The sequence below is a fragment of the Haliotis rubra genome, unplaced genomic scaffold (assembly GCF_003918875.1).
Source record: "Haliotis rubra isolate DU_JTF1 unplaced genomic scaffold, ASM391887v1 Scf76, whole genome shotgun sequence".
NCBI lineage: Eukaryota > Metazoa > Mollusca > Gastropoda > Lepetellida > Haliotidae > Haliotis > Haliotis rubra.
Window position 1 is genome coordinate 516,219 of NW_025767479.1, and position 25,474 is coordinate 541,692.

The 25,474-nt window shown below is 40.6% G+C and overlaps 2 protein-coding genes and 2 long non-coding RNA genes across 5 annotated transcripts in view; 2 read left to right on the forward strand and 2 right to left on the reverse strand.

Moving 5' to 3' along the window:
- The window catches only part of LOC124260287 (phosphorylase b kinase regulatory subunit beta-like), a 36,404-nt gene extending 14,392 nt beyond the window's left edge, over positions 1-22,012 (forward strand). The window contains 17 exon segments of the mRNA XM_046694560.1: positions 1,059-1,136; positions 2,055-2,210; positions 2,473-2,570; positions 3,107-3,196; positions 3,198-3,338; positions 3,753-3,857; positions 4,326-4,408; positions 6,075-6,086; positions 14,698-14,788; positions 15,591-15,758; positions 16,017-16,292; positions 17,623-17,825; positions 18,464-18,601; positions 18,750-18,879; positions 19,514-19,621; positions 21,059-21,133; positions 21,314-22,012. Of these exon segments, the coding sequence (XP_046550516.1) occupies positions 1,059-1,136; positions 2,055-2,210; positions 2,473-2,570; positions 3,107-3,196; positions 3,198-3,338; positions 3,753-3,857; positions 4,326-4,408; positions 6,075-6,086; positions 14,698-14,788; positions 15,591-15,758; positions 16,017-16,292; positions 17,623-17,825; positions 18,464-18,601; positions 18,750-18,879; positions 19,514-19,621; positions 21,059-21,133; positions 21,314-21,517 (2,156 nt within the window). The 3' untranslated portion in view covers positions 21,518-22,012.
- Positions 8,584-8,896, reverse strand: LOC124260290. Its single transcript, XR_006894050.1, has 3 exons — positions 8,816-8,896; positions 8,696-8,776; positions 8,584-8,656 (listed from the first exon to the last, which is right to left on the reverse strand). It is a non-coding gene; the product is annotated as an uncharacterized LOC124260290 (long non-coding RNA).
- On the forward strand, positions 8,594-9,880 carry LOC124260288 (polar tube protein 1-like). 2 transcript variants are annotated; one of them, XM_046694561.1, is made up of 5 exons: positions 9,053-9,096; positions 9,146-9,205; positions 9,461-9,580; positions 9,632-9,691; positions 9,750-9,880. In XM_046694561.1, exons 1-5 carry the CDS (start codon positions 9,060-9,062, stop codon positions 9,878-9,880), a joined length of 408 nt encoding a protein of 135 aa, XP_046550517.1. In that variant the 5' UTR covers positions 9,053-9,059. The 2 variants fall into 2 exon arrangements, with proteins under 2 accessions (XP_046550518.1, XP_046550517.1); XM_046694562.1 differs by lacking the exons at positions 9,053-9,096; positions 9,146-9,205 and adding an exon at positions 8,594-8,678.
- On the reverse strand, positions 9,210-9,725 carry LOC124260289. Its single transcript, XR_006894049.1, has 3 exons — positions 9,649-9,725; positions 9,418-9,558; positions 9,210-9,243 (listed from the first exon to the last, which is right to left on the reverse strand). It is a non-coding gene; the product is annotated as an uncharacterized LOC124260289 (long non-coding RNA).
- Positions 22,013-25,474: the final 3,462 nt, after the last annotated feature.

Below are 25,474 nucleotides of genomic sequence, written 5' to 3' on the forward strand. Positions count from 1 at the left end.
GCCCGATGATTTTATTACCTCCCTTTGCTGGCTTTTTATCCAATCAGGTGTCTACGCTGGGAAGTTGAGTGAACCAATCACAACTCACTTTCGCTTCTTAAATTATCTAACCATTTAAACTTGGCAACACAATTGATGCAGAGGTACTCTGAAAGAGGTAGAAGCAGTTCTTTCATATATTTTTTATGGCGGCGGGATATAAACGACGCCTTGTCCGACCGTCTGTCCGTCTGTCAGTCCGTCCGTCAGTAATCATTTTGTTTCCAGAGCATAACTCAAAAAACGTTCAATATTTTTCAATAAAAATTGGTAGGTATATCAAACTGAACCTAAGGTGGTGCCTTTTGCTATTTACAGACTTTTGTGATTTATTATTTTCTCGGTTTCCATGGAAACGATTCGGACACAAGGGAGGGGTGGGCTTTCGTTTCCGGATCACAACTCGAAAACTTCTTAATATCTTTCAGCAAAACTTGGCAGATATGTGAGGCAGATCCCAAAGTGGTGCCTTTTGCTATTTGCAGATTTTTGGCATTTTTAATTTTTATGATATCCATGGAAACGATTTGGACTTAGTCTCAAAAGGGAGGGGTAGGCTTCATTTCCGGAACACAACTCGATAACCGATCAATATCTTTCTTCAAGACTGACACTGGAAGGTCGGATGTAACGGCGGCTTAGCTGATTGGCTACTGTGAGAATGTGGAGTCAGCAAAGGGAGGTAATATAATTATCGGGCCAAGCCGTGGATGCATCCAGGGTATAGTGGAGAGTGATTGTAACGTATACCCTGGAGATTATCGAGGATGGACGAGCAGGGGTTATGTGAAATTGAGACAAGATTTCTAAAAATTGCTGAAGCTAAAATGAAAATTTGCATGTTTATCTGTGATAGCAGTTCACTGTTTTCTTCTTGTTATGGGAGGAAGGAACGAATCACATTGTGTCTTGGATGAATTCATTACAATTCAATGAGAATCAATGTAGTGTATTTGCAAATCCTAAGGATATCATGCTATTATGAGATGTGTTACCGTGACCTGTGTGGTGTTCCTCAGGCATCTTCCATGGAGACAAGGAGGGGGCGGAGAAGTACCAGAAGTTGCTGAAGCCGCTGCTGGTGGAGAGTCCTGATGGTGAGGCACTGACGTTGTTGCTATGTTGTCAGTGATATATATGTTTATTGGGGACCTGTATTGTTACCTGAAGGGAACTGGGAGTGTGAAGCAGAGGAAATAGTTATCAATACTATACTGTTCACAATTTGCTAAGGATCAAATCATTGAGTTAACAGTAAACTATGATGTGGGGTCACATTTGGTTTAAATATCTAAGCCTATTGTAAGCATGGATCCTTGGTTTCAATATGTCATTGCATCTTCTGGATCCCATACTCGTTCCATGATTGGTGCCATAAAAACCATTTTTATGGTTACTCATGTATCAAGTGCATACGGTTAGCTTAAAGTGGCTGTTTTTCTAAAGATATGTTACCATATAATTATTTATCCAGTTTTAAATGGATACAATTTCAAATTATAAATCTACGTTTAAGTAAAGTTGCTAAATTTTGAGATCCTTGGCAAAGTGTGAGTAGTATACTTTATCATATCCAAGACTTGTGACTACCACTCTAACATTGCAAATGTGTGAATGTACTGGGAAGATGAGAAGAAACTAACATGCATTTTATGTGTTGCCATAATAATGGTTGAAAATAGAATTTTGAAAAGCTGCATCATGGCACTGGCCATTGTGCCTTACCTCTGACATTAGGCTTATTTTACCGAGGTATTATTCTGAATCCCGTACGCTCGTCATGCCGAAGATTTGGGTTCGATTCCCCACATGGGTACAATGCGTCAAGCACATATCTGGTGTTCCCGCCGTGATATTGCTGGAATATTGCTAAAAGCAGTGTAAAACTCAACTCACTCACTCACTACTCGAAATCCACAACTAGTGATGGCGTCTATGGATTCTGCTGTTTGGTTGGTGATACTTTACATGTATATAGTTATGGTAGTGATGTAATTAATGTTGTGACCTCCTAGGGCTGCTGATCCCACGGTACTACTACGTCCCAGCAGACAAGATCGACCTAGAGAAGAGCAAACCAGGGAGTCAGAAGCGGCTGGCCAGCCCGGAGGGGTCGACTGACGGCATCTTCATGTGGGGACAGGCGGTCTACCTCATCTCACAGCTACTCAGTACGTCCCATAGATGCACATACTCAGCAGCAGATGTAACCAATGGAAAACTGTCACTGGTCTAGACTTTATGGTTTATCAGTACCTTGAAATGAACTTAAGGCTGTTGTCTGAAAGTAAGTACTGTCAAATACGATGAAACTTTACTTTGAAGGTTACTCTATGTAAAATCAGATTTGAATTTTAATAACTGAAAGGGAAGTTGTTATCAATTTTGATGGTGACATTTCTGTTTAAACTTGACCTTGTATGTCCATTTCAGCTGATGGCCTGTTGAATGTGAATGAGTTAGATCCAATCAGGAGATACCTGCCAGCTCTAGAAAGGCCAAAGTTTAGTGCAAGGTACTCCAAGTTTCAGGTGAGATCAAAGAAGACGATAGTATCTGTCATTAGCAAAGTAAACATGGCCCTGATCTGCAAAGTTAATGTACTGTGAGTTACTCTATGTGTGGGTTGGTGGGGTAGCAGAGGGGTTAAAGTGTTCACTCGTCATGCCAACGGCCCAGGTTCGATTCCCCACATGGGCACAATGCTGTGATATTGCTGGAATATTGCTAAAAACAGCGTAAAACCCAACTCACTCACTCACTGTTCTATTTGAAAGTGATTCATAAATGCATGCCCTTCCGTCGTGTCTTATGATGTAAATCACTGCGTTGTATGGTCCAGACTGATTATTTAAATACATCTGTAATATTGCCGAGTGTGGCATTAAACAAATTATTGATTTTTGAGTGACATGACCTGGTTCAGCTTGCAGTTCTTTCATGCTTCGATTCCAGTTATTCAATACCTGTTGTGGCTACTAACTAGTATTTTATTATGTACATCAGAATGTGAGAACTGGCCACCAGACCTTGGAGTATTGTCAGCTTCTGTTTGTTTTCCTTCTAGGGGACGCCACCAGACCTGATTATCCAGATTGTTCTGATTGCGGAGAGCACCCGGTTGCAGCAGCTGCTGGCCACGTACGGCATCCAGACGACAGACTCCGCATCAGATAGAGCCCATCCAGATCTGGTCACCGAAAGAACTGACCAAAGCCTACGAGTATCTGGGCATCAACAAGAAGCTGGGCCTGACTGGAAGGCCATCCCGTCCGTTCGGTGTTCTCAGTACATCCAAGGTAGGAAGTCCATTGGTCAATCACTCACTATCTCTTGTCTTGAACTTGACTACACAGTTCACTGTGCACAGTTGCATTGCTAAGTGTGTCAGAAGCCTTTATTCCTGGGTTACATTTCTAGGTTTGTTAGAACCACATACTCACAGGTATTGCATCTAAAACCTTCTTATCTGGCTTCCTCCAGGTTCACATGCATTGATACAGGTGTTATAGTGTTCTGAGGTAAACCTAGTTCACTAACTTAAATTCTTGTTATACGTATTGATCAGGAAGGTGTGATGTTTGTGGAAGGGCATCATAATCCACAAAGTTTCGGATGACGAGGTAAGAGTGGGATCTGAAACATTTGTGATAAAATATTTTGTCACTACTGATGGAAGTGTAGTTTGATATCAGAATATGAATGTATTCCAGATATACCGAGCTTGCAGCAAGACCATTCTCTGCTACCCACTCTTGTTTGAACTGTCCGACTTTTACCTGGCTCAAGACATCTCACTGGTCATGGATGACTGTAAGGTAGGTTGACAATGGCTGCCTACAAGGGAAGTAACTCTCAATGACTTAGATACACAAGTTCCCAGTAATAATGCTTGATGTTGGATTCATTTGCTAACTAAAGTGTGTGACTTGGCAGATTGTTTGTTAGTATGAAACCCCTGGGACTGTGTGGCCAAGATGCTGTTATTTACATGCCCAAGTAATATAGTTTGGATATTGCTGTGTGTGGTGTAAAACAACATTGGATCACTGACTGATAACTCTGTTTGGTTTTTGTTTACCACTGCACTCAGCAATATTCCAGCTACATGACATCTGTCTGTAAATAACTGAATCCAGTGATTGACATCGTGAGAATCGATCTCTGGGCCATGAGGTTCAGAACTGAATTAACTTTTGAATTTGTTTCTTGTAATTTTTTGTCTTGACTTTAAAAAACAGTTAATGAAATTGAGGTAATGTCATAGTTTTCTTTCTGTCCCGCAGAATGATCTGGCATTCCTGTCAAAGCGATGGAAGTTGTCCGGCCGCCTAACGTGGTGTATGGTGATCAGGGAAAACTCGATCAGGTGAGACGTAACTCTCTCTATTGCAGTGGATGTGTTTTTTTTTATTTCAGCCAGGCATTCAGGCCATCTTGTTAGTGGTCACAGGAAAATAACATTTGGATAACAACATGAGTCTTCTGAAGTACCTCCTGAAAAGGCTCTCTGAGTACAAAGGAAATTCATTATTCCAAAATTTTCTTCACTTTTTGTTGAGAACATCTCTCCCTATGGTAGTGCTGCCACAGTGCTTTCACTGCCTGGAAGGTGAACAGTGAAACCTACTGACTACAAGTCCGGAGGATCATCAAAACTTGTGTCTACCAGTGTAATATCTGTACCATAGTGCTGATAGGCTATTTGTAGTTTTGTGTTTTTTCATCCTGCTAGTTTTCTAATGTACCTTCTGTTTAAAAGTGAGAAACATATTTCTATTTTTCCTGATATCTAGCACTTTGCCTTCCTGAATTGATATCCTGCTCTTGTGTCATGTGAAAGATATATGCACTTTAATTGGAAGGATAATTGAAGAAGGGAAGTAACTCTTTCTGTTAATTTGTCTTATTAACAATCAGATTGTGAAATACCATTTTTACACATCTTTAATAACATAAATACATGGCGCTTTGTATAATGGATAACAACTTCTTTTTTCTTTGTATCGACATTTCAGAACTACTTCTTGCTCATTTAACACCTGAGGAAGTGGACTAGAAATGTTCCACTGCCCAGAAACAATTCATATTGGGCAGATTTCCGAATGAACTGTTTATTTTAGAAATCTTCCCACCCTCCTCTGCAGAATTCAAATGGTTTTTCCCTTACAAAGGTTATCGAAGTTGTTGTCCATACTAAAAGTGTCATTGGTTTAAGTTTCCCAACTTCTTAATCTTGTCAAAGACTTGACGGTTTATCAGTTGTATTCTCAAATAAAGTATTTTAGATACATTTTTACTTTCCTGTAGTGTGGAGATGAGACACACACAGTATTAGTACTTGCCTTACAAAGATTGGAGTTGGCAAAGTTTCAGTGTAATTGTTAATGTGCATTATCACAGTGTGACTTGTAGTAACAACTTCTAGCATGCAACATCAGAACACCCTAATCGTAACCCTTTTAAGTTCCATACAAGTAGTTACAGCTGAGCTGTATGATGTAGGATTTGTCCTACTAAAAGTCACAGGCTCACAACCAATCAAATCACTCAGGTCTGTTTGCACCTCAGAGTGATGTCCCTTTGTTTGTGGTGACATGTGGGAGAGATGACTGAAGAAACTTCAGTGAAAACACAGCTATTTAATCTTTTGTAGTGACTGCGATATATATCCTGATATATATTGATATATACAGTTAGTGTATCTTCTTCACTTGACGAATCCATGCTGTCAAGTAATGCTTGATAATCTCATGAGATATGAGTTTATGTGACTCTTAACTACACAAAGTTGTTTACAATCTTTACTGTTACTACAAGTTGTATGCCACAAAATGTTACTACAAGTTGCACTGTGACAACTCACCTTTGCACATCCTCACAGAGCCTTTTCTGTACTTTTGTATGTATCATTAAGAATCATTTAAGTGAATTATGTAAAATCATAATTTGATACAAACTTGTCCATCAAAGCTGCATTATATGTACATATGCTGATGTGTACCTATATTCTAATTAGATGTTCTCTTTGTTAGTAAGCTGCAAAGGTTGGTAATATCCTTGACAGTTTGACTTGCTTCCAGTCGCTCTGTGTCCACTTACCCTGACATACATAGGATGCCATGACATGCTTGCATGGATAGTACCATGGCTGCTCAGTTGCCCCAGTGTATCACCTCACTCATTTAACACTGCCAGGGTATCAGCTTGTGTCCAGTAGCCCTCTCTGCAACTAATGTGGTAATCTCTTCAGTTGTTGGCGCTGTATATAGTTGTTGAATCATGTAAACTAGACAGGGAAGTTGTTGAATCATGTAAAGTAGACAAGTCAGGGAAGTTGTTGCAGCATGGGTGGAATGTGTGGAAACCATATCCTCAGCTGTCATATTGCTGAACTATTTCTGTCACGTATTGGGTAGAAAATCCAGTCATTTCAATGCTAAAAAAGGTAGCTGGCCACACATAGCAACATTTATGATATTCCTTAAATCAATAAAACAGAGTGATGCTTCCGATTCCTTCTGCTGATAGGGTGATACTTGTTTTCTGATACACCCTACAGTCCAACTGTTTTCTGATACACCCTACACTCCAACTGTTTTCTGATACACCCTACAGTCCAACTGTTTCTGTTTGTTTCATGTTCTTGTTCCATGGATGCCTTCTATGTTACCCATATACCCTAAAGCTGATTTCTTTTCTTTGAGAAGACATTTTCCCAAGCAGCTGTCATATTTGGTTGCCTGACTATATCTATAGCTTACTTTTTAAGCTTATATTTCTTTGCAGTCATAAAGTATGTTAAATGTTGACTCCTTACAACACTCACTTAGCATCAAGTGAGGCAGACCTATCAACATAAGCAAGTGTTTTGCTCCCTCTTCCTACTTGAGTATATACACTAATACTAGTTTCTCTGGTTGACGTGACTTGTGAAGGTCCGGGTTAGAATTGATCTTCAGTAACCCATGCGTGTCGTAACAGGCGACTAACAGGATCAGGTGGTCAGGCTTGCTGACCTTGTTGACACATGTCATCGTAGATCGATGCTTATGCTGTTGATCACTGGATTGTCTGGTTCAGACTCGTTTATTTACAGACCGTCGCCATACAGCTGGAATATTGCTGAGTGCGGCGTAATACTAAACTCACTCACTGGTTGACATGAGAGAAGTTAACAGTGTTCATTCATGTTCATCTTCACAAATCTTAGAACTTAAAGGTTCATCTTGACAACTCTCTGAACAGAGAAGTTGTTCTTGATGGTGTCTTGGAGGTTCATCTTGACTACACTTTGAATATTGAGATTTATCTTGCCAATTCCTTGACCTTAAATGTTAATCTTGACAATGCTTTGAACTTATGATTTGATCTTGACATTGCTTTGAGCTTTGAGGTTCATCATGGGGACTATTCCATTAGCTATGAAGTTCATCTTGACAATATCTTGAACTTGGAGGTTCATCTTGACAATTCCTTGATGTTAGACATGCTAAGGAGAGCTTCTGTCTGTATGAACCCTGTCTAATCTGTCTAAAATCATCAATTTACATATTCTTTTGGAGTTAAGAATTGCATTATTTGATAGTGAAGTTGAAATATGTCAACACCTCATCAGAAAGACTACCTGATCATGTTAACAACACAGGTTTGTTGTGCCAGTATCCATCACTTGTATTTCATCTTGTTAAAGGATAAGGAATTTGTGCACATTGTAAAGCTATGGTTCAATGAGGGTCACATTACATAGTTGACAGGGATTGAAATTGTGCCTAATCTGTGTGACATACATTTAGTCTAATTGTAAATATTGAAATGGCACGGTTGAATATTTTCAATGTGCCCTGGAAGCACTACTTAAATTATGAAAGAAGACTCACCATGATTCATTTTATGGAAAATGAAATAAGTTTGACCAACTCAATTGATTCCAAAATCTATTTTTGCACCCGATCAAACTGTTTATTGGTGCCACTGTCAGTCTTACAGCTTAACATGAGAGTGGCCATTTTGAATGTCACTGCGAATAACAGGAAGTCCTGTTTTGGATGATAACATTGTTTGTGGGTTAGCTTCTGGATACAGGACAAAGGAAGTTAAACTATTCCTGCAGTCATGATAGTGTTCAGGAAATCAAGCTCTCATATTAAAGGGATTACCTCTTATGGGCAGCATAGCATGCTAGTGACAAGTTGTATTTGCTTGTTTGTTGTTTAATGCTCAACCCAGCAATATGTAACATCTGTAAATAACTGTCTGCACCAGACAATCCAGTGATTCATTTATGCAATGGGGATATGATGATGTGGCAAATGTGTCAGTGAGCCTGACAAACCGATCCCGTTTGTCATCTCTAATGACAAGCATGGGTTGTTGAAGATCATTTCTAATCTAGATCTTCACGGGTAGACTAATTGCAACCCAGAAACTCCATCGGTTCCCAATTTGGGGGTGCTGAAGATCATTCCTAATCTAGATCTTCATGGGTAGACTAATTGCAACCCAGAAACCCCCTGGGTTCCCAATTTGTTCACTTGTTAGGACCAGCAATGGGATGCTGAGGACACTTTCTGCTCCAGGTCCCCATGGGGCAGACAGTGTGATGCAGCTAGGGATGCTGAGGACACATTGTGCTCCAGGTCCCCATGGGGCAGACAGTGTGATGCAGCTAGGGATGCTGAGGACACATTGTGCTCCAGGTCTCCATGGGGCAGACAGTGTGATGCAGCTAGGGATGCTGAGGACACTTTCTGCTCCAGGTCTCCATGGGGCAGACAGTGTGATGCAGCTAGGGATGCTGAGGACACATTGTGCTCCAGGTCCCCATGGGGCAGACAGTGTGATGCAGCTAGGGATGCTGAGGACACATTGTGCTCCAGGTCTCCATGGGGCAGACAGTGTGATGCAGCTAGGGATGCTGAGGACACATTGTGCTCCAGGTCCCATGGGGCAGACAGTGTGATGCAGCTAGGGATGCTGAGGACACATTGTCTCCAGGTCTCCATGGGGCAGACAGTGTGATGCAGCTAGGGATGCTGAGGACACATTGTGCTCCAGGTCCCCATGGGGCAGACAGTGTGATGCAGCTAGGGATGCTAGGCTCCAGGTCCCCATGGGGCAGACAGTGTGATGCAGCTAGGGATGCTGAGGACACATTGTGCTCCAGGTCTCCATGGGGCAGACAGTGTGATGCAGCTAGGGATGCTGAGGACACATTGTGCTCCAGGTCTCCATGGGGCAGACAGTGTGATGCAACTAGGGATGCTGAGGACACATTGTGCTCCAGGTCCTCCATGGGGCAGACAGTGTGATGCAACTAGGGATGCTGAGGACACATTGTGCTCCCCATGGGGTCAGTGTGATGCCCATGGGGCAGACAGTGTGATGCAGCTAGGGATGCTGAGGACACATTGTGCTCCAGGTCCCCATGGGGCAGACAGTGTGATGCAGCTAGGGATGCTGAGGACACATTGTGCTCCAGGTCCCCATGGGGCAGACAGTGTGATGCAGCTAGGGATGCTGAGGACACATTGTGCTCCAGGTCCCATGGGGCAGACAGTGTGATGCACATTGAGGACACATTGTGCTCCAGGTCCCCATGGGGCAGACAGTGTGATGCAGCTAGGGATGCTGAGGACACATTGTGCTCCAGGTCCCCATGGGGCAGACAGTGTGATGCAGCTAGGGATGCTGAGGACACTTTGCTCCAGGTCCCCATGGGGCAGACAGTGTGATGCAGCTAGGGATGTGTGTCAGCCTGTTGAGGAAGGATGCTGACTCTTTTGACCGCTTCTTCTCCAGGGCTGTGTTGTCATGGGTACATAAGGCTGCTGTGAAATAGATACACTAAACATATCAACTCAAAGTTTCTGTCTCCTAAAATATCAACAGCATATCTATAAATTCTTTTCAATTCATGATGAAGAAACATGTCAGCATTCAAAGTAAATTTACTTACTGCTTACAAAACAGGCCAGTGAAAACATGGCTGATGTATGTTGTGTTGATGAATCTCTATGTGAAACCATGAGGCATTCTGACACATCTTGCGTCCACTTTTCCATTTTGAAACAGTGGAAGGTCATTTTTAGTATTATGTCTTTCAAAGATTAGAATAACTCACAAGTTTGAACCTTAAACTATGACAGTATATTTACCGAAGGACTTTGGTGCATGAAACTATGGTATCTATCAGTCAGAGATCTCACTAACTTTTCACTTCTCCTAAAAATATTTAAATCTTTGGCTGTAGTTGTTGTGAGTTAGGATTTGTTGTAGAGGTAGGAACCTTCTTAGTAAAGATAGTTTTAGATGTAATAAACTTTTCTGCAATTTGTAGTAAAGACATATATCCCTTTCAATGTGTCCATGCCTTTTATCAAAGGTCAAGGTCACTTGTAAGGTTGCTTTGCTAATCTAGTTCAGGCAACATGACCTCTCAAGGATGGGCCTGGAAGTGTTGTTTTTGTACTACAGTTGAACCTTGCTTAAGCAGACACTTGCATTTGCTCAAATATTGTCTGGATAAAGAAATTTCTGGATATCCGAATCACTTCACTATCAAATTCTACTGAGGCACAAACAACAGAAGAAATTTAGTCACTAGAAATAGGAAATTTGAGACAACATTGAGCCAGAAATAGCAGTCAGTAATATATGTTTTCTCCCAATCTGCCATTGATTCAGTAGATATATACAATAAAATAACAAGTTTGACACAATGGCCAGAATAATTTGTATCAGAAACTAATTTCTGTGTCTGTCTGTTTGTCTGTCTATGTGTAGAGGGAGAGAGAAAAGAAATATTTATAAGGGTTCCAATTTGGTATAATTAATTGCTATTTAAGTATATATTTTGAGGAAAAGTATGACATATTTATCCTGTATCAACTACCATTCATTTCAATGTTTAAAAAGAAGTAGTAAGCTTGTGGTTGTCTTAAGTAAGGATGATTTGGTCGATCATGTGCAAAACAAACATTGCCATGTGTGGTTGTCCAGTAAGGGGGACACAATACTGTATATTTTGTGCATTATGTAGTATGTGGTATATATTTCATTTCATGAAAAACTGTGTTCTGTGAGGTTTCAGGATATCTGGGGTCCGGATAAGCAGGGTTCCACTGTGTGCATCTGTTATGTGTCTGACACAGTGTCGCAGAATACTGTTTAGCTTTTGTTGTTGGCTGTTAGTAGATGAGTGCATATTGGTTTTAATTAACATTTTTATGTCAATGGCTCACTCACATAGCAGAACTTTTGATGAAGGTCTAGCCGCACATGGTGTTTTAAAATATTTGGTAGTCCTAAAGTAGAAATGTCCGACAAATACTATATCATACCTATAATGGCATGTTGGTTTGTCTACGTCTTCACTGTACAGCATTCAGTTGACAGCCAGAAGATTTCATGTGGTAGTTCATCTACTGTAAACAGTCACTAGACAAGTAATTTTATTACAGGAAAATGTCTGTTCAAGATGTTTTTATGGATTAAACGTCTTTTTATTTCCTCACAACATTTCGGGACCATTGCAGATGGGTGAACTGACAGTTGAGACTATGATGTCGTCACTATGACAACATAATCCATAAAATAATATCTTGGACATCAATATATAACTTCGAAATGCCGCTGAAAGACCGAAAAATTTCTGTTCTTATTTCCTACATTTCTTTTCCTTTTTTTTTGTGGACATCCAATTTGAAGAAAAGTAAGAAACCTAAACCTAATTAACAATGTCAGTTATACACTTATGCTAGAATCTTAGTGACAAGTCTCACTGTGGCAGGTTGTAGGCATATGATATTTTTAATTTCATTAAAATGAGATCTTTTTTTATTCAGCTATGATTTCTGTTTGCATGAGGATAAAAGGAATAGAAGGTCATGTCATTTAAACCCTGGGCTAACTTTGATTTCCCGGGCAATAAGGGAGGGATATATAGGGTCCTTGAGCAAATGAGATCTTAGCTTTTTGAATGATTTGGCTTTATTTTATTACTGCCTTGATTTGGACATTTTGATCCAAAACAAAACCTATTAAAATATATGCAGCATTATTTCTGTCCTGAGGGTTGAAGCTGAACTGTTGATGATGCCAATTGCCTATTCTGTTTGATTTCTGTAGGGGTATTCATATATTGTGCTATTTCATAGAACCTGTATCCATTCTGTAAACATAATTCATTGTGTAATTCATAATATTGGTATAATTTGTGCAGATTCCTGTGGCCAATAGTTTGGCAAATTTACACTATATTCAGAAACAGACACAAGCTATTACAGATGACTCACAGATACAGAAAGAAATGTTTGAACAGATTATTATCCTTTTATATTTCAAAGTGTTGGCTACCTTTCATATCAGTAAGTTAGTCATTTTATTAGTAGATGGGGACTTAGGCCTATGTTCATTAATGATGCAGTTTTTTAAAAGTGTTGGGTGAGTTTCAACAATAGTTCACAACAATTATGAGAAAGATTTGCGTAAGTTTAAGGTATCTTTGATGTAATTAGAGTAAGCTTCTAGATGGGATATACTACTGTTTGCAAAAAAACATATTTAGTGGGTAGTTTTGATGTACAAAGGTATATTTCTAAAATATTTTAGACAAATATTAAAGTGCAAAGGACATTTATTAAGAAAGTGAATTTCATCTTCAACATAGCTTGATTTACATATGACAACTCTGATGTAGAACGCCATCACATCTTCCAGTATTGTCATATATGGGGAATTCTCCATTGTTCAATACCACAGGTCCTTCATCTTATAATACATATCCAAAGATGAACAGACAGACATCTGAAAATCTTACATGATTTAAGTACACTGATTATGATATAATTGTGAATAGCAGACCTTGAGATATGCTTTTGTCTGTTTACCCAAATTGTAACAGAGATATGTTTTCCAGTCCCAAATGATTGTAATATGTCCCAAATGATTGTTCAACTTTTTTACAATATTGTTGGATAGTTTGATTTCATTGGTCAAAGGTTTTCCCTACTGCCCCATGCCTTATTTCATTGGCTGGATATTCAGAGATGGAATCACATCATTGTTTTTGATAATATGAAGGCTCCAATGAATGGCACAGGTTTATCTATACACAAGAAGAGTTGACACTAGTTTATCCGTATTCTAGGGCTAGCATTGGTTCATAGATGGCCTAGATGATATAGCACTGGCTTGTTATTGTTGATGATTTATTTATTTAGTTCATTTCTGTATACCTTCTAAAATGTTTTGTTTATTCAAATTTGTGCAGCCACATACATAATTTCTATACATGCTTCATATGTATGAATAGAATAAACTATTTACATCCACGTAAATGATCAGTAATTGGAGAGCTTATTCCTGTCAGACTCAAATGTAATACTTGTAATGTTAAGGAGCATAATGGAGTTTCGTTATACTATCTGAGTAAAGAAACGCTTGACTAGTTTCTTCCGTACCAGCACATGGAGGATGGGGAGGATGCTTGGGCTCGGTTGTACCCCATAACCCCTACATGCCATTACCCCTACACCCCAGTACCCCTACAATTAGTTAAAACAACACACGGCATTTACCTGTCTGGCATAATGGACTGACCCAAGGAGAGATTAGTGCATAGAGTATACAGATGAGATCAAGGGAGGGATTAAGCTGTTGTTTAGTGTTTCGTGTCAAGGAAATTTCGGATCAGCTAAAAGTTGATTAGTTTCATGATGAAAGATAAACCTCTAGTGAGTAGAACAATTTTACAAATTGGATAGTGTTTTGTGTCATTCAATCCTAACAAAACAAAATAGAAGCACTGAACCTGATCTTACAATGAACGGTGTGATAACCAAGACGTAGATAATCATAAGCATCTTGACCCTTCAAAATAATTGTTACTGGGATATTCACATAAACTCTATGAAACGAAAGTTAGCCCACTGATTAAATGCTCAAGAAGTTTGAAATATCGATTATCGCGTAAAAGTTTAGAAATTATCTACAAATCTTTCATCTTACCGACGACATATGCCAGATCATTTCTACCTGATACAATAAAACTGTGGAAATCCCTAAGTTCGGAAATTCAAAATATTGATACTTTATCCCGATTGAAAAACTCGATATTACAACAATATAACAAAACTATTATTTATATAAACTGATTTGATTTGAATGCTGATAGGTTTGATAGACATCATCGACAGCCCCTCGTGCTCATGTGGACATCCAGTCGAAAATGCTGTGCATTATTTCTTTACATGCAATAAATACACAGAATTAAGACAAAAATCATATTTCTATTTAAAGGGGTTTAGTATCAACAATGTACTATGGGTATCAACACTGTACTATGTACATTGAATGTTAACAATTAATTGTTAATGTTCATCAATTAATTATGATGACAACTTATTGTTAATCCTTATTAAAATCTTGATGATGACAAATGATGATTTCAACCTTCATTAAAATCATTCTCTCAGTCTTATAGCTGTGTGTTGTTATGTCTCTTAAGTGGATTAGTCCATTGTATGGAATAGGTAACAGGCAGGGGATTACCAGTGCAACAGACCGTAAACTATGTTGTTGTAAGCTGTAGGGGTAGTGGCATGTAGGGGTAATGGGGGGTTACCTTGGGCTCTTATCATGGTTTGTGTATTTCAGGGGTCATAACTTCGGGGAGTTTCTGGACCTGCTGTCTCAGTTCAAGAAGGGGAGTGTGGACGGTATCCGTGTCAGTCTGGGCAGACTACAGGTGGGTATACCACGGTGCTAGCAACCTTAGCGCTACAGCTGTCTTAGTATATGTTACAGTATCTGCGTCAGTCGGGCAGACTACAGGTGGGTATACCACGGTGCTAGCAACCTTAGCGCTACAGCTGTCTTTGTATATGTTACGGTATCTGCGTCAGTCGGGGCAGACTACAGGTGGGTATACCACGGTGCTAGCAACCTTAGCGCTACAGCTGTCTTTGTATATGTTACGGTATCCCGTCAGTCGGGGCAGACTACAGGTGGGTATACCACGGTGCTAGCAACCTTAGAGCCACAGCTGTCTTTGTATATGTTACGGTATCCCCGTCAGTCGGGGCAGACTACAGGTGGGTATACCACGGTGCTAGCAACCTTAGCGCCACAGCTGTCTTAGTATATGTTACGGTATCCGCGTCAGTCGGGGCAGACTACAGGTGGGTATACCACGGTGCTGTTGTACAAAGCAGCCTTAGCTATTGCTGTCTTAGTATATGATAAGGTATATGAGTTGCAATCACCTTAGCGTTAAGACTGCTTTGTACAACTTTGTGGGTGCTTTGTGCACCCAGATCAGTATGTATTTCACATGAAGATTCCAGGTCATGTTGAAGGTTTTAAAGTTTCATTGACTACCTGTTCAACAATGCTTTGACAAAATAGACTTGTGAAGAAATCAATGCAGCATGTTTATATAAAGGACTAAAGTCAAAAGACTAGAAAAATGTGTACAACAGAGTATGCAAAAAGTATGTATAGTGCAAGTATACTGACAACATGGTGATATGCCTGACTGGTTGTTTCAGTCATTCATCTCGTCAGCCTGCATCGAGCACCTGGATTTCCTCCACACACTGATTGACCCAGGTATATTTACCAAGTTTGAGGAGAAGACTGTGGGCTCCAACTTCAAGAGTCTCACGGACATTCCAAGCCTCATAGACATTGTTGAGGATGGCCATGTCAATAAGAAGGTCAGTTCCATTGGCTTTTAAGAAAATTATCTTGTGGCAGTGGCAGAGTGTTTAGGAATTGTGATAAAGTTCCAGGAATAAGATATTGGTATAAAATGCACAATATCTTACTGTGCAATAATCAATGAGGGAAAAGAAACACATCCTTATCCAAATAGGACCATTAGTATCAACATGACGTCCTTACTGTGTTATGTCATGATTGTGCTGGTAGGCTCATGTGATGATATGACCTGACAAGTGTTGATCCTCTCACAGGACCTGGTGCCCAGGTCCACCTATGACCTGTGTCAGATGCTAAAGGCAGTGAGTGGGTTGACGATCCAGAGCCAGATCCTGGAGATCCTGTATGAGCGTGAGGGTCCGCTGTACCGCACAGAGGGCCAGACAGTGGAAGAGAGGCTGGAGAGATTGGTGCAGAAGGCGGGGGCTCACAAACACTGGTCAGTGGTCAGACTCTGCTCCGCACTCCTGGGCAAACTGGTGGACAGTCTGGCGCCATCGGTCACCACGGTGCTGGTCAGGGGGAAACAGGTGAGAGGGGGTCTCCTGGTCAGGAAGGAACTGGATAGGATAGGTGTGGTTATTACAAGTTTAGATTAATGACTCTCTGTGAGATGTGAAATGTAAAATTTTGCTTTTGAAATAATAAGTTTCAAAGTTTCATTTCTTACAGAGAAATTGGTCACGATATTGCTGAAATATTGCCGATGTGACGTTAAATATTAACTCACTCACTCACTACAGAGAAATTAAAGGTGTTCTGAATAGGTTACCAGTTTAGGATTTGAACTGAGTGGAGAATGTCATTTCATGTCTCTGTCCTCTATGATTTGTAAAGCGAAAAGAGAGATGGTTAAAGGCTGGCATTCAAACCTATACACACATGGGGTGTGGCCTCCTTGCCTTGTCAAAGCTGTCTTTCAATGTAAAGCAATGCAGTAATCAAGTACATTCCATGAAATATCACAAAATTGACTTACCGGTTCATGATGAAATTAAGCCATAGTGTAAAGAAGTATGTTATGAAGGCTCATGGTAAAATGTATGGATGCAGACAGCCAACAAAACATACAGTTTGAAAATATGTTTCTCCTTTTTAAATCCATATTTGAATTTCCCACTGTATCAGTCAGGTGGCCAGAGGAGGTGTGTTTCCATAGAAACAAGCCTTTGAGTGGGTTCAGGGGTGAAAATAACTTTAAAATTGCTAGTGTACTCCGGTACAGTGGCACATGTGAAATCACTTGCCCTGAAAATTTTTCCTCTATACCAGCCGTTTTCTTGTGGAATTTTTTAAATAAACAACATAATTAACATTGGAAAGTCAACTGGACGCCAGAACAGTGTGATGTACGAATTTGCTTGCCCGACAGAAAAAAAGGTTTCATATTTTAGGCAGGCTGTGAAAATGATCCCCTCCCCACTTCCCTGACCCCAAGCTGTGCAGGGTTAGGATTGTACACTTATTTGATGCTGACATCAACATGTTGAAGATTATATTTTCCGAAAATAAGTAAAATTTAAACCTTCATATATGCCAATCAAAATATATAGTGAAGGTGCCCATAGCAGTTACAGTCCTGTCACTCGTGGGCAGATAACATCTACACTGCTGAGGAGTAGCCAGTGGGAAACTAAGTGGAAACCCAAGGGTGTTTTGGAGGTTTGCACCCCGGCCTTTAATGTTTAGTTAATGTGGAAGATACAATATAGGATAGGTTTTAACACATCTATCACCTTCAAATGGAAACACAAAGGACATGGCCAGTTTTCTTGAAGATTTGAAGCCTGTGTTTGTGTACATCACTGTAATTTAACTACTGCTGAAATAAAAGTGAACCCTTCACATCTCTGTGTGTAGATCACGGTGGGTGTGTTTGGCCATGAGGAGGAGGTACTGGACAAGCCTGTGGGTCCCAATGAAATCAAGACAATCATCTATGGCAAGTGCCTTCCCTATGACATCCGGCAAGCTGTGCTGCAGCAGGAGCTGATCCTGTGTCTGGGGAAGATCATCGCTACATCCTCCGAGTTGTTTGATGGCATCCTCAAGGTCCGCATTGGGTGAGACTAGCATTATGTTCTTGTGTACTCATTATCAGGAGAGGCTGAGAGAGCATTTGGTTCTTTTTGTTTCATTACCAGGATTGGGAGACACTTGCCTTTTTTTATTGTTATGCTATTATCAGGAGAGTTGGAGGGGGTTCTTGTTCATTATTAGTAGAGTGGGAGAATATCTTCTATTTTTTCTTATCCTGACTCATGATCTTTTGCTTATCTCCCTTTCCCTTGCGAATGGTAGTGGAACACTTGAATCCCTTGAAGTTCCCAAAGCGGACGTATAAATACTCACCCACAAGTTACCTCCCTTTTGCCCTTCCCCGCGAGTCAGGATAAGTATAAAATATTAATTTTGTCATAAAAATTACATTTTTCTTGAAAAATTAGATTTTTACTTGAAAAATTACATTTTATTTCTCATTTTATTATCAGAAGAGGATGGGTGTGACTTTTACTCAATGTTCATGCATTAAAGGAGAAGGATAAACTAGCCTTTAGTCCATGTGTATGCAGTATCAGGAGGGGGTGAAAATTAGAAACAAGTCTAAAAGACTAGGAATTTAAAGCCTCTGGGCCAGTTGAAGAAAACTGTCCAGCATACATATGTGTTTTTTGCACTGGAATGTTGTGACTACTTGCAGGTGGTTTGTGCGAGCCATCGAAGTGGAGATGGAGCAGGACAAAGGCAGCGCTTTCGACATCCACGCCATCTCTCCGCATCAGGTGAAGGAGATGATGCTCACAGTGCTCACCCGCAACACCTCCGAGGCTGACATCAGGTACAGAAGTCACACCAGTAACATGATCCAAACTAGAAAATAGCCCATGAGGACACGCTATATGATAGAGTACAATATATTAACTTATAAACAATACATCTTTATGGACATCATAATTATGCACATAATATTTTACTGTTCCTTCCAGGACGCCATTTCAGAAACGCCAGTTAGATGGAGCTCTGAACCGTGTCCCCAAAGACTTCTATGACCGAGTGTGGGAGATCCTGGAGCGGACCCCTGGAGGGATCAAAGTTGCTGGCTATCTACTGCCACAGGTCGGTCTGTCATGGTTTTGTACAGGAGTAAACATGACTCCAAGATTTTGGTTTAATATGTTAACTCAAGGGATGGTCCGGGTTAGAATATTGGCCTTCAGTAACCCATGCTTGTCGTAAGAGGCGACTAATGGGATCGGGTGGTCAGGCTCGCTGACTTGGTTGACACATGTCATCGGTTCCTAATTGCGCAGATCGATGCTCATGCTGTTGATCACTGGATTGTCTGGTCCAGACTCGATTATTTACAGACTGTCGCCATATAGCTGGAATATTGCTGAGTGCGGTGTAAAACTAAACTCACTCACTCACTCACTCACTCATTTAGTACTTGCCTAAAGGAGAAAATCCTGTACAGCATAAGGGATGACATCACAAGAGGTTTGTGTATAAAGAGGTGGAAACTCTTAGTCAGGCTTCACAAAGAAGTCATGGAAGCAGGTGTTAAATTAATACAATAGGATGCTGCAAAATGATTTTGGGAAATGAGATGTGTCAGTCGCAATAGACATTCTTTTATCTTCCTGTTGTTTTAAGGTTTTGCTTTCTAAAGTTATTATCTACACTAATCCAGGAAACTGCTGTGAAGAAGTTGAATGCTTCACTTTCTCAATAGTTGTATTATACTTTCCAGCAACCCACGCTATCAGACATGACGATGTATGAACTCAACTTCTCCCTCCTGGTGGAACAGATGCTGTCCAAGATTGTGGACCCTTCGTACAGACAGATCATGGTGGAGGTTAGTGTTTACTGTCCTTGAATGTGGACCCTTCGTACAGATGGTGGAGGTTAGTGTTTACTGTCCAAGATTGTGGACCTTCATACAGACAGATCATGGTGGAGGTTAGTGTTTACTGTCAAAGATTGTGGACCCTTCATACAGGCAGATCATGGTGGAGGAGGTTAGTGTTTACTGTCATGGTGGAGGTTAAAGATTGTGGACCCTTCATACAGACAGATCATGGTGGAGGTTACTGTGACCCTTTACTGTCAAAGATTGTGGACCCTTCATACAGACAGATCATGGTGGAGGTTAGTGTTTACTGTCAAAGATTGTGGAGGACCCTTCATACAGACCCTTCTTCATACACAGATCATGGTGGAGGTTAGTGTTTACTGTCCAAGATTGTGGACCCTTCATACAGGCAGATCATGGTGGAGGTTAGTGTTTACTGTCAAAGATTGTGGACCCTTCATACAGACAGATCATGGTGGAGGTTAGTGTTTACTGTCAAAGATTGTGGACCCTTCATACAGACAGATCATGGTGGAGGTTAGTGTTTACTGTCAAAGATTGTGGACCCTTCATACAGGCAGATCATGGTGGAGGTTAGTGTTTACTGTCAAAGATTGTGGACCCTTCATACAGGATCATGGTGGAGGTTAGTGATCATGGTGGAGGTTAGTGTTTACTGTCAAAGATTGTGGACCCTTCATACAGGCAGATCATGGTGGAGGTTAGTGTTTACTGTCAAAGATTGTGGACCCTTCATACAGACAGATCATGGTGGAGGTTAGTGTTGACTGGTGATAGTCAGCCATTTGGGTTTGACGCAATTTTAATTATATTTGTTGTCTTGTTGGTTATTGTCGTTGCCTGTTATGATGTCTGGAGCGCTTTCATGATCTGTGATGTTGTTTTGTCATGATGGAGTTTCATGTTACAATGCTGTTTAATGGTTTATGATGTTTTGTTATCATGGAGCAGTTTTAATGATATATAGTGTTGTGTTATGGAGCAGTTTCATGATATATAGTGTTGTGTTATGGAGCAGTTTCATGATATATAGTGTTGTGTTATGGAGCAGTTTCATGATATATAGTGTTGTGTTATGGAGCAGTTTCATGATATATAGTGTTGTGTTATGGGGCAGTTTCATGATATATAGTGTTGTGTTATGGATCAGTTTCATGATATATAGTGTTGTGTTATGGATCAGTTTCATGATATATACTGTTGTGTTATGGAGCAGTTTCATGATATATAGTGTTGTGTTAAGGAGCAGTTTCATGATATATACTGTTGTGTTATGGAACAGTTGCATGATTTATGATGTTGTGTTGTGGAGCAGTTGCATGATATATAGTGTTGTGTTATGGGGCAGTTTCATGATATATAGTGTTGTGTTATGGAGCAGTTTCATGATTTATGATCTTGTGTTATTATGTGCTGTAGGCCTTCATGGTGGTGTCCATCATCCTGGAGAGGAACCCAGAGCTCATGTTCCAGCAGGCAGTCAACATGGACAAGGTCACAACTTTTTCTTTTTCTTATTTTCATAACCTTTGGGGGATAAACATAAGTTCAAATGATTAAAAATGGGGATCCATGACAAACCTCAAATAAAACATTTGCTCATTCCCTATACCTTGCTTCAAGTAAGATGTTGCCAGCATCTCTTATTCACTGTGATACTTCTGCATGTTTCAGATCATCCAGGAGGCGTACGACGAGTTTCAGCGTGACCTGAACAAGTCTGAAGGTCGCGAGAAGCAGGATGACATGCGCTGTTTCTTCAATACGGCACCCAACGTGAAGCATGGCACGACAGGATACATCGGCAAGGCTGTGATGAGGACGCTGCTGGATGGAGATCTACGAGTCACCATGGAGGACATGTGCTGTGTGTCCTAGCTGCGCCTGTGCCACACTCTTCCGGTCCTGCAGGAACCTGCCAAAAACAACAGCAGGGGGAAAGACATGTTTGGTGGTGCTTCTCCACTCCCTCCTCCAACATCACTGATCCTGGTAACTTGCCAGCTGTAATTCACAGTGGACTGCAGAGGTTCACCTGTTCCCAGAATCCCCCTTAATGAACATGGTTGTGTTCACAGCATCTGCAGTTACAGAAAGTGTTCATTGACAGCAGAGGTTCATATGTTCACAGTCATGTTCATGACCTGGTATGTTTCACATTTTCATGAAATCTTGTTTGTGATGGTGAAGATGGCTGTGGTTAATCCGCTTCACGGTGTAGCAAATGGTTCCCCACCTCCTCACCACCATCAGTCCTCCACAACTTGATGTGACTCACAGGAAGCACCACATCATCCACAACTTGATGTGACTCACAGGAAGCACGACATCTTCCCCAACTTGATGTGACTCACAGGAAGCACCACATCTTCCCCAACTTGATGTGACTCACAGGAAGCATCAACATCTTCCCCAACTTGATGTGACTCACAGGAAGCACCACATCTTCCCCAACTTGATGTGACTCACAGGAAGCACACATCTTCCCCAACTTGATGTGACTCACAGGAAGCACCACATCTTCCCCAACTTGATGTGACTCACAGGAAGCATGACATCTTCCACAACTTGATGTGACTCACAGGAAGCTACGACATCTTCCCCAACTTGATGTGACTCACAGGAAGCACCACATCTTCCCCAACTTGATGTGACTCACAGGAAGCACCACATCTTCCCCAACTTGATGTGACTCACAGGAAGCACCACATTGTCCCCAACTTGATGTGACTCAGCACCACATACCAAATGTGAACCATGACCACATGGACAAACCCTCACCTGTCATACCAAAGGAACCATGAAACATGGATATCCGGCTGGCTGGCTGATTGTGAAGCTGCACATGAGTCCTCTCATGAGGTCAGTCAAGTGCTGAGCACAGATATGGATTCATGGTGTGACCAGTTTGGACATCCCTGTGTCTTCATTGCTGGGACAACTCATGCCTGTGAAATATGCATGTGATACTTGCGCAATAAGCCTTCAGTTTGTTACAAGCAGCTGAACAGTTCACAGCGCTGTTGATGTGTGAAGGGTTGCCAGCACCAGCAGACAGACATGGTAATGTAATAGACAGTCTTCCTGAAACAGTGGGATCTTGTGATTTCACATCTATGGAGAAGTAGAACAACAATCGGTTTGTGAATGACTTTTCTCATGGAGTATTTGACAAAAATATTTACTTACCATTGTATAATTTCTGACAGGGGCCACAGTTGGCCCTGTTGTCTGAAGCAAAGCCATTCCCTGTTCAGAGTTGCCTCCCTTAGGCATGTATACCTTCAAATCCCCAGTTGGCCCAGGCTATGTTTCCAGGTTTAACAGCACAATACCAGTGCTTGTGGGTTTCTCCAAATGGTAACTGTCAAAGATTTGCATCACCTAGCTCATATATCAAAACTGATCAAATTGCTGATCAAAAGAGCATTGAAACAAACTCAGTCACTTGCTCTGAGCCTGAGGTTGCCATGGTGTCATTGTGTACAGAACCACTGACACTGGTGTCAACCAGAGATTATATCATGATAATTAGATCATGTACCAGCACTGATAGGATGGGTAATCTCATATTAAATTCAGAGCAAAAACCATCAACGTGTTGCATAATCACAGTAGTAAAATAAACAATCTCAACAAAATTAGGTCTGTTATTCTGATACAATGCCTCTCTGCATGAAGATCTGAGGACGCCTCGTCACATTGTGGGACACACCTGGAACTTAGTAATCGGTCAATGATTCTCAGTACAAGGAGTGAATGATTCTCATAGGGGAGAACTGTATGATGTACTACAGCAATCTTGATGATAGTTTATCATGTTTATGTGCCCTCTTGTTTCTGAGCACCTTCTACACCCAAAATGGTGTACTCCCAAAGGTACATTTTATTCTGTGGCATTTACATTGTTGGTAAGAATAAAATTCTCAAAGCAACATTGGTGAAGAAATAAGCCAAATCATTTGAATCAAGAAAACAAGAAACAATGATTTAGATTGAGCTTTCAAAGTTAACTCAGGGTTCCCCTTGAGGTGTCTTTAAGATCCAGGGCCTAGATTTTCGAAGCTCTCTTATCGCTAAGATAGTCGTAAGTTAGTGTCAATGTATGGCACTTACAGCTATCTTAGCGCTAAGATAGCTTCGAAAATCTAGGTCCTGGGCCCCATTCCTCAAAGCGATTGTAGCGCTACGACTGTTGTAAGTCTATGTTAAAGAATGGGAGTTACGATCATCTTAGCGTTATGATCATCTTAGCGCTATGATCGCTTTGTGGAACGGGGCCACATGTAACATGTTAGGTATGGTATTGGACGATGATTTCAATAAGTTAATGAAATACTAGTAACAGACATGCTCACAATGTTTTTGAAATGACCTTTTTGTGTTGACCATGAATATGGGTGTTTTCAATGTTGACTGTTGATGGTATTATACATGGTTATTTTCAGTAGTAATGGTTAAAGGTGGGGTACAAAGGTAACTGTGATACTTCCCAATGTTTGTTTATAGCCAAAGGTGTTCTTGTGTGTGATGTTGTTGGGTAGCTATGAAGTAACCGTGAACTGAGCACATTGTGCCAGTCTGAAGACAGTTTTATGAATGTTACATATTTATATTTTCTCAAATATCTTGATAAATGTTCCTGTTTCCATAAAAGTTTAATGCCATGTCTCATGTAGCATAAGTCAGGATACAGTATAACTTGTTTACCACCAGATTGTCTTGAGTTTGCAGTGTGAACTCATCACCTTATGTATAATACATTCACAAGTGCTTCCTGTGAAAATCTGGAAGCAGGAAGATTAGGATGTTTCACATTGCACCCAATAAGACCTCCTTATACCCTACGGAGATTATCTGCCTACTGCTAAATAGGCTCAGTAGGCACCAGATGGCCATTAGCAGTGTTACAGCTGTCTGCATGAATGGCACTTGTTGAATGGATATTCATGATTGTTTGTGTCAATGTACATATATTTGGGATGTAATATGTTCCATTAGGAAACTGTCACTATTTATCAAGGCTGTGACCCAGGTTACAGGTTCATGTTATATAATGGTCTGGAACTTGCTATATCTGGCTGTGAGATCACATGAGGTACTACTCCATGCAATGGATTGTTATGCAAGATACTGCCATGAAACTTGTTTGATAAAAATACTTCATGCTAAATTCTGTTGTTGTTATTTCCAATAAAGAAGAATGACGACTATTTTTATGGATATACAACTTTTTTATTCTGTGAAAGGCGATGTTTTGACATAGATTCTAATGTTGTTGTCTAGCAAGTGATGTCAACACTTGCTTGAAAACGACATTAGAATCTATGTCGAAACGTCTCCTTTCTCTGAATAAAGAAGTTGTATATCCATAAAAATATTGTCATCATTCTTCATCAACTCAACTTTATTCTGGAGTCTGTATGGTGCAATCATGATTGTAATGTAACATGGGGTTGGAGGTGACTGTGATGTGTCTGCTTGTTCTTGTCCGAATGTGTCCAGTGTTCGAGCCTGGACTAGTCCAGTCTAAGTAAACTTTGGCTCAGTGTTATTCGTTACACTGCTATACTGAGTCTAACAAACCCTAGGAGAAGGTTGCGTCAGCTAACCTTTTGAATTGACCAATCAGAACACAGCTTACCAAATCACGAAAGTTAACATTCACACATACCGTTTGAACTTTTACCTTGAAAACGTTTGTACTCGAAGGATTCCAAATGCTATTTTTCACATGATCGCTTCCGAGTGATACACATGGAGGACACCATTATTCACAACAGTGAGTAAACAGTCGGAAACCATATCATCGGAAACCCCTAAGCATATATACTG

Coding starts and splice junctions, on each gene's coding strand:
- LOC124260288 (XM_046694561.1), top strand. CDS start 9,060: ATGCAGCTAGGGATGCTGAGGACACATTGTGCTCCAG. Junction 9,097..9,145: donor GAGGACACATTGTGCTCCAG/GTCCCCATGGGG, acceptor GCTAGGCTCCAG/GTCCCCATGGGGCAGACAGT. Junction 9,581..9,631: donor GAGGACACATTGTGCTCCAG/GTCCCATGGGGC, acceptor ATTGTGCTCCAG/GTCCCCATGGGGCAGACAGT.